This window comes from Sinocyclocheilus grahami, unplaced genomic scaffold (genome assembly GCF_001515645.1).
Source record: "Sinocyclocheilus grahami isolate Dianchi unplaced genomic scaffold, SAMN03320097.WGS_v1.1 scaffold2450.1, whole genome shotgun sequence".
Taxonomy (NCBI): Eukaryota; Metazoa; Chordata; class Actinopteri; order Cypriniformes; family Cyprinidae; genus Sinocyclocheilus; species Sinocyclocheilus grahami.
Genome location: NW_015507629.1, coordinates 48,461 through 56,769, shown reverse-complemented (window position 1 = coordinate 56,769; position 8,309 = coordinate 48,461). Strand labels below are relative to the sequence as shown.

The window sequence follows — 8,309 nt, the reverse complement described above, 5'->3', positions numbered from 1 at the left end:
GATAGATATGACCTGACTTACTCCTGTGCTGTTGGGCACAATGGGTGAGGTCTCCCCATTGTTGTCATCCTCTGCCAGCACTTCAGCTTCATCCCAGGATATGCCGGCATGCTTAAGATTGTTGGTAAAGGTCTGGCACCAGGTGGTTCCGGGTTGTCCACGCTTGGGCCTCATGGCCACCAATGCATTGTTATGCATAGAATATGCCCGACTAGCCTGAGATGTTGCTGTGTGATGGCAGCTTGAAGGCTGTTGGAATTTCCCAGCTGCAAGACTTTTTCATTGGTGATGCGAGCAATAAACCAGATCTTGAGAATGCTTCCATGTTTCGCATACCATAAATTGTGCTTTTGGACAACCATGGACAACTTGATCTTAAGAGAGATTGAAGCTGACAAAGACATTAAACTGTTTTTTGTATGTTTTTTTTCTAGACCTGATTGAGAAGAGTCGAGAGCTGAAGGATATGGAGGAGAAAGAGCAGAATGAGAAAGATCATGATTTAAAAATAGGAGAAAAGAAGGTAGAATCTAAGAGTTTTACCTGCCATCACTGTGGAAAGAGTTTCAATCGACAACGAAACCTTAAGGTCCACATGAGAGTTCACACTGGAGAGAAGCCTTACACCTGCCAACAGTGTGGAAAGAGTTTTGCTCAAAAAGGAAGCCTTGCAGTCCACATGAGAATTCACACCGGAGAAAAGCCTTATACTTGCTCTCAGTGTGGACACAGTTTTACACATAAAAGCAATCTTAATTCCCACATCAGAATTCACAGTGGAGAGAGCTTGTTCAGCTGCCAACAGTGTGGAAAGAATTTCATTCAAAAACATAACCTGGCAGTCCACATGAGGATTCACTCTGGAGAGAGACATTTTATCTGTAAACAGTGTGGAAAGAGTTTCACTCAAAAAGGAAACCTTGAAGTCCACATGAGAAGTCACACTGGAGAAAAGCCTTATATTTGCTCTCAGTGTGGACAGAGTTTTATACAAAAAAGCAACCTTAAATCCCACATGAGAATTCACAGTAGAGAAAGCTTATACACCTGCCAACAGTGTGGGAAGAATTTCAATCAAAAACAAAACCTTAAAGTCCACATGAGGATTCACACAGGAGAGAGACATTTTATCTGTAAACAGTGTGGAAAGTCTTTCACTCAAAAAGGAAACCTTGAAGTGCACATGAGAAGTCACACTGGAGAAAAGCCTTATATTTGCTCTCAGTGTGGACAGAGTTTTATACAAAAAAGCAACCTTAAATCCCACATGAGAATTCACAGTAGAGAAAGCTTATACACCTGCCAACAGTGTGGGAAGAATTTCAATCAAAAACAAAACCTTAAAGTCCACATGAGGATTCACACAGGAGAGAGACATTTTATCTGTAAACAGTGTGGAAAGTCTTTCACTCAAAAAGGAAACCTTGAAGTGCACATGAGAAGTCACACTGGAGAAAAGCCTTATACTTGCTCTCGGTGTGAAAAGAGTTTTACACATAAAAGCAACCTTAATTCCCACATGAGAACTCACAGTGGAGAGAGCTTGTTCAGCTGCCAACAGTGTGGAAAGAATTTCATTCAAAAACATAACCTGGCAGTCCACATGAGGATTCACTCTGGAGAGAGACATTTTATCTGTAAACAGTGTGGAAAGAGTTTCACTCAAAAAGGAAACCTTGAAGTCCACATGAGAAGTCACACTGGAGAAAAGCCTTATATTTGCTCTCAGTGTGGACAGAGTTTTATACAAAAAAGCAACCTTAAATCCCACATGAGAATTCACAGTAGAGAAAGCTTATACACCTGCCAACAGTGTGGGAAGAATTTCAATCAAAAACAAAACCTTAAAGTCCACATGAGGATTCACACAGGAGAGAGACATTTTATCTGTAAACAGTGTGGAAAGAGTTTCACTCAAAAAGGAAACCTTGAAGTCCACATGAGAAGTCACACTGGAGAAAAGCCTTATATTTGCTCTCAGTGTGGACAGAGTTTTATACAAAAAAGCAACCTTAAATCCCACATGAGAATTCACAGTAGAGAAAGCTTATACACCTGCCAACAGTGTGGGAAGAATTTCAATCAAAAACAAAACCTTAAAGTCCACATGAGGATTCACACAGGAGAGAGACATTTTATCTGTAAACAGTGTGGAAAGTCTTTCACTCAAAAAGGAAACCTTGAAGTGCACATGAGAAGTCACACTGGAGAAAAGCCTTATACTTGCTCTCGGTGTGAAAAGAGTTTTACACATAAAAGCAACCTTAATTCCCACATGAGAACTCACAGTGAAGAGAGCTTGTTCAGCTGCCAACAGTGTGGAAAGAATTTCATTCAAAAACAAAACCTGGAAGTCCACATGGGGATTCACACCGGAGAGAGACATTTTATCTGTAAACAGTGTGGAAAGAGTTTCACTCAAAAAGGAAACCTTGAAGTGCACATGAGAAGTCACACTGGAGAAAAGCCTTATACTTGCTCTCGGTGTGAAAAGAGTTTTACACATAAAAGCAACCTTAATTCCCACATGAGAACTCACAGTGAAGAGAGCTTGTTCAGCTGCCAACAGTGTGGAAAGAATTTCATTCAAAAACAAAACCTGGAAGTCCACATGGGGATTCACACCGGAGAGAGACATTTTATCTGTAAACAGTGTGGAAAGAGTTTCACTCAAAAAGGAAACCTTGAAGTCCACATGTGGATTCACACTCGAGAGACATTTTATCTGTAAACAGTGTGGAAAGAGTTTCGCTAAAAAAGGAAACCTTAAAATCACATGAGAATTCACTCTGGAGAGAAGCCTTACATCGTGTCTACACCGGATGCAACAATACTTAAAGTCTGTCTACACTGGATACGATAAAGCAACCGTTGCAAATCATTTGAACTTTGTGCCAGTACATCATAAATAGAACGAGGGAGCAGTTTACTGTCAGGAATTTGTTTTTGCATTGCGCCGCTATTCAGTGTTAACAGCATCACTGATTATAATGAGTTCTATGAGTTCTATAATATTTTGTCACGCTGCGATCAATGTGAAAAGAGCTTCATAACACAACTAAACCGTAGATACCGCATGACCATTCACACCGGAGAGAAACATTTCATATGTGGTCAATGTGGAAGGCAGAGATGTTCACAAGTCTTTAACTTGGAGTCTGAGTCAAGTCTGAAGTCTTTATCGCTGGAGTCTGAGTCAAGTCTCGAGTCTTTGGTCACTAGTCTGAGGCTGCGTTTACACTGGAAGAAAAAATCAGATTTCTTGCCCACATCTAACACCGATCGGAATATGATTCATGCGTGTAAACACAAAAATCAACACGAGATCCGATTTTTTCGCATCCGATTTCAGCCGTTTCCAAATGTGGTTTTAAATCAGATACATATCCGATATCTGGACATCCGACCTACGTCTAAACACGCATGAATAATCAAAAGTCCATCCAGAATTCGAGGGTCAGTCGTTGCGCTCATTGTCATTGAAAGCCAGTGAAATTATTTTAGGCGGGAGATTAGTGTAAACACAGATATTGGATACGAGGCGTGTCTAAAGTGAATGTAAACAGACGTGCCAAAAAATCAGATATGGTGAAAAGATCGGATCTGTGCATTAAGACTTGAGGTGTAAACACAGCCTGAGTCGAGTCTCTAGTCATTTAATGGCTCGCTAAAATAATTCCATTCAGAATCTTCATGTTTTGAAATCTTCCTATTTACGAAGCTGTTTAGACAAACTATAATATATTATATTTTTATTAATAATGTATGATATGACTTAATAATGAGGCGGTTTCTCGGACAGGGTTTAAATTAAGACAGGAGTAGGCCTTAATCTAGAATAGTTAATCATGGCTTTAAAAATGGCTTTCTGATTCACAGATTAAGTACAGATTACTAACACCTGGACTAGAGTCCTGAACTAAAATAAACTTGATTCATTTAAAACCACCTGTGCAAATCAGAACTAGCTGAATTGAGGTTGCCTATAAAACATGGACTTAACCAAGAAAAGTTTAGAATTGTATGCAACTGAAAAGCAAATGGCAATGACAGCTGAAAAGAGAGTGCGATCAGAGAACTTTTCTGAACATGAGAAAAGTATTATAAAGCAAATAGTTTTATAAAGCAAGACCTCCTGTTACTGAAGATAAACTGCGCACATCAGCTGTTGAATCAAAGAAAAGGGATGCCTGGAAATCTATTTGTAATGAATTTAATGCAAATCAACACATCTACAAGAACAATGCAACAACTTCAGGTAAGAATAATCAGCTTTATTATGTGGCTTTTTTTTAAATCACTGTTGTCATTATTTAATACAGGTTTTGTGGAAGAATATAAAAATAAACCTAAAGAAAACTGCTGCTGAAGCTCGAAGAGAGAGGTTTAAGACTGGTGGAGGACCTGCAAATAAAGACGAGTTGGATGAGTTACTGACAGGAATAATGGAGAACCAGCAGCCTTTGGAGAACATACCAGATGATGACCGTCTAGATAGTTCAGATGATGGATCACACGCACCTAAGTATATGACTTGTTTCTCTCCTCTCAAACTTTAATTTGCTTCTGTCATCTGACGTGAAACATTTCCCCATTTAATCTGTATTTATTTGACCATAAATGAACTGTTCTTTTTTCAAGGAGAAGGTCAGAACAGAACTGAAGAGATGGAAGGCAGTTTACCCTCCACATCCTCAGGAGCAAGGGTGGCAATGTCTGCCAGTACTGGTCACCAGAAGAAAAGACTCCGTCCATGAAAGGTTGGCTAATGAATTCCATGAACACAAGTTGAAGTATCTTAAGGAGGAGCATGAAATTAAGAGGAAGATACTACAAGAAGAACTGGAGATGAAGATGGAGGAGAGAGATGCAGCAGGCTCAAAATGTCACATCTATACATGAATCTGTGAAATAAATATTGTTTTATTAAGTCAAGATGGAAATGATGGTTTCATAACATATATGTTAAAAGTATAATGATATTTTGTCTGATATTTTATTTGCTCATTACATGTATCAGATCTGAGCAGAAGGTTGAAAGGCATAAAATATCTATTTAATGTGGCACAATGCAAAAGCATGTCTGTATGCAAGTCCTTCTCTGAGGTCTGTTGTAAATGGTGGCACATCTGGATTGTCATCCTCTTCTATTGGGGGATCTGGGCATCCCTGCTGTTTCAGGTAGTTGTGAAGAACAGCTGTTGCAATGATGACAGTGCAGCATCTTCTTGGTTTGAATCGGAGTGTTTTCCGAAGGCACTGAAAGCGACTCTTCCACGAACATGTGCTCTACTAAACCCCTTGCGCGCATATGAGCCTGGTTGTAGCGTCGTTGTTCAGCCGTTTCTTCTGCGCATACCCACTGTCGCCAAGCAATACTCTTTCAAACTGAGTATACAGAGATGAGTTGAGGAAAATTCAGGAATCATGAGTTGCATCTTTCCAATGTGCAACAATGTTTGAGAACTGTAACTGGGGAGTGCATACACCTTGGACATTTATGAAAAACCAATTCTTTCAGTTCCTTATTCCTCAGCATCTGGAGTAGGGGGACGCTTAATGGGAATATGGGTTCCATCTATGCAACCTATGACTCCTGGGAAATTTCCATATTCATAGAATAGTACCTTGTAGTTAGCCTGGGTTGTAGCATCAGGGAAGTTGATGTAATATGGTCTTAATTCATAAATGGCCCTGCATACTCGGTGAACCAACAGTATGTAAAGTCATTCACAGACACCACATAAATTCCCAGTTTCTTGAATGAAAGGCACCACATGCCAAAAACCTTAACGTTATGAGCACCTGGAGACAAACTGGAACAGGCTGTCCCCTTTGGGTCACAGATGAATGCCTGGTTTCTGAAAGTGAAATAATTTCTACTGCATTTACTATATGCATGTGGAAATTATCTCAAAAACGTATTTCATCAAAATGTTGCAATAGGTCACTTCTGTCTGCAAAAACTTGTCTAGCTGGTGGTAAGCGTTGGCCTATGTCAATGAAGACCAAGTAATCCATGTGTCTTTCAAATGACATTAATCTGAAGTTAAACCTGCCTCCTGGTAGATTTAATTTAAGCCTCAATTTAGTCCTTAAGTAGCTCTAGTCTTACTCCAGGAAATCAGCCTATTAAATTCTGGACTAGACCAAGTCTAAGACTATTTAAAACCATGATGGAGAAAGCAGATTTCTGTTAATCTGGTTTAAAGGGTCATTTTAGTCTAGGACTAGGCTTAATCTCAGTCCGGAAAACTGCCCAAATATGATATATGGTCTGCTTTGTAAAAAAAAAAAAAAAAAAGTGTTAAGATGTAAGGTTAATGTACATCCAGCCTGTTACTTATGTTTTAATCCATTACCATTTTCAAAAACAGTTTTTCTGTAACCAAATTCTATAATAAGAGTCCGATCTACCATGACAGATGTGAGACAGATGTTACAAAACCAAAATTATTTATAATAAAAGTCAACCGCATTCTCGGAACACAGACACTGTGTGAACGGAACAGGACTGGACAACTAGTTGTCTGTTACGTCATACAGTGCGAGAGAGCCGCTCTACTGCACAAACGCATTTTCATGTGTGGTTTCGGTAACTTACAGTGACAGAGAAATGAGCGGTGTGTCATCTGACAGTTTTAGATCCAGTCAGTTTTCCACCGGAGCCGCTCCCGTCAATTTTGTGTTCTGCACGCGACTCAAATATGCTCCACTCTCTACCCAAATTTAAAAGCTGCTGTCGGGTAATGAAGATTTGACGGAAGAACTCGCGGCTTGATTGGATCACTACTGTAAGCTGCTGTGGGAACGGGACATTTAAGTAAATAGGGAAGCCGTGGCCTAATGGTTAGAGACTCGGGCTCGTAACCCAAAGGTTGCGGGTTCGAGTCTCATACCAGCAGGGATTGTAGGTGGGGGGAGTGAATGTACAGCGCTCTCTCCCACCTTCAATAGCACGACTGAGGTGGCCTTGAGCAAGTTACCGAACCCCCAACAGCTCCCCGGGCGCTGCAGCGTAAATGGCTGCCCACTGCTCCGGGTGTGTGTTCACAGTGTGTGTTCACTGCTGTGTGTGTGCGCACTTTGGATGGGTTAAATGCAGAGCACTAATTCCTAGTATGGGTCACCATACTTGGCCACATGTCACTTTCACTAAATGTGGTTCTCAATCCCAAACCTGACTGTGAATGTAGCCATAGGTTATAGATGGATAAATAGATAGTAAGAAAAATAACTACATTTGCAGCATTGTTGTTTTCTGTTGTGTTTTAGAGAAAGTAATCTATAATTTTGGTGTTCACCATGTTTCTGTTGTTATTAAAATAACTACGTCATCTGCAGCTCTTAAACTTGGCACCTGTGAGAAACTTTCATTCATTCATTACAGGCAAAACATATCCTGGGAATAATGAATGCAGGGGCGGACTCCCGTCCAGAGGGAATCCTCTGTATGGAGAATGGACACTCCACCCTTAGGTCGTTGGTCAGTTGTGGAAGAGGTTTGGCCACGCTGCTGTAGAACTCTTAAGAAATTACACAAAAATCACTGACCTCTATTCTTCTCATTGGTGAGAGGCAGTGAACTTATGGGTGTGGATGCTCTGGCGCACCTGTGGCTTTAAGCCCTAAACACACTGCACGATTTTCGGCTGTCCCAGACAAAGGATTGGCATCATGAAATGATTGTGGCAATTTCTGTGATCGTGGGTCCTGAGTCGTTCAGTGAGAGAGGTTCAAAGACGGCCGTTGTCAAGATCTTGTTGCCAAAGATAGCCTACGACACAGCATTATTATCGCACAATGTATTCGCTGGTACGATTCACATTTACTGACCAACCAATAAAGATGCGACATGAAATCAACGGGACGTGACGTTAAAACATAAAACTGCTTACCTCAAGCTCTTATACCTTCCTCTTTTGTCGCTTTTTTTTTCAGTACACATAAAAAATACAACTGCTAAAGTGTGATTTATCATGCTCTTTTTGTTTACTATTAGCGCATGCTGATGACATTTTATTCTTCTATAGAAACATGCGTCGTAGCGTACGAGTCACTAGGTGTCATCAGCCCCGTACGCGAGTCCTCAAATAAACATTAGTGTTCATATTGTGCATACTGTTCATCATCTTTTTTTTGTTGTCTCTAGTTCCTTATTGGTTGAGCTGGGGAGACGAGGCTATAAAGTGGAAGGAGGCGGACCCTCTCGCTCTCACTAAGCCAGCCACAGTTTTCTCCACAGCCACATCGCCACATACTTTTTCTTGGTTTGTAATGAGCCACACAATTTCTACAATCTCAAGCCT

At 40.5% G+C, this 8,309-nt stretch overlaps 1 protein-coding gene and 1 long non-coding RNA gene across 2 annotated transcripts; both read left to right on the top strand.

Moving 5' to 3' along the window:
• The first annotated feature begins 221 nt into the window (after nt 1-221).
• Nucleotides 222-2,838, top strand: LOC107575057 (gastrula zinc finger protein XlCGF57.1-like). Its single transcript, XM_016261468.1, has 5 exons — nt 222-285; nt 435-789; nt 871-2,384; nt 2,719-2,776; nt 2,814-2,838. Exons 1-5 carry the CDS (start codon nt 222-224, stop codon nt 2,836-2,838), a joined length of 2,016 nt encoding a protein of 671 aa, XP_016116954.1.
• A 14-nt stretch (nt 2,839-2,852) lies between these two features.
• Nucleotides 2,853-5,710, top strand: LOC107575058 (uncharacterized). Its single transcript, XR_001607798.1, has 2 exons — nt 2,853-4,525; nt 4,642-5,710. It is a non-coding gene; the product is annotated as an uncharacterized lncRNA (long non-coding RNA).
• Nucleotides 5,711-8,309: the final 2,599 nt, after the last annotated feature.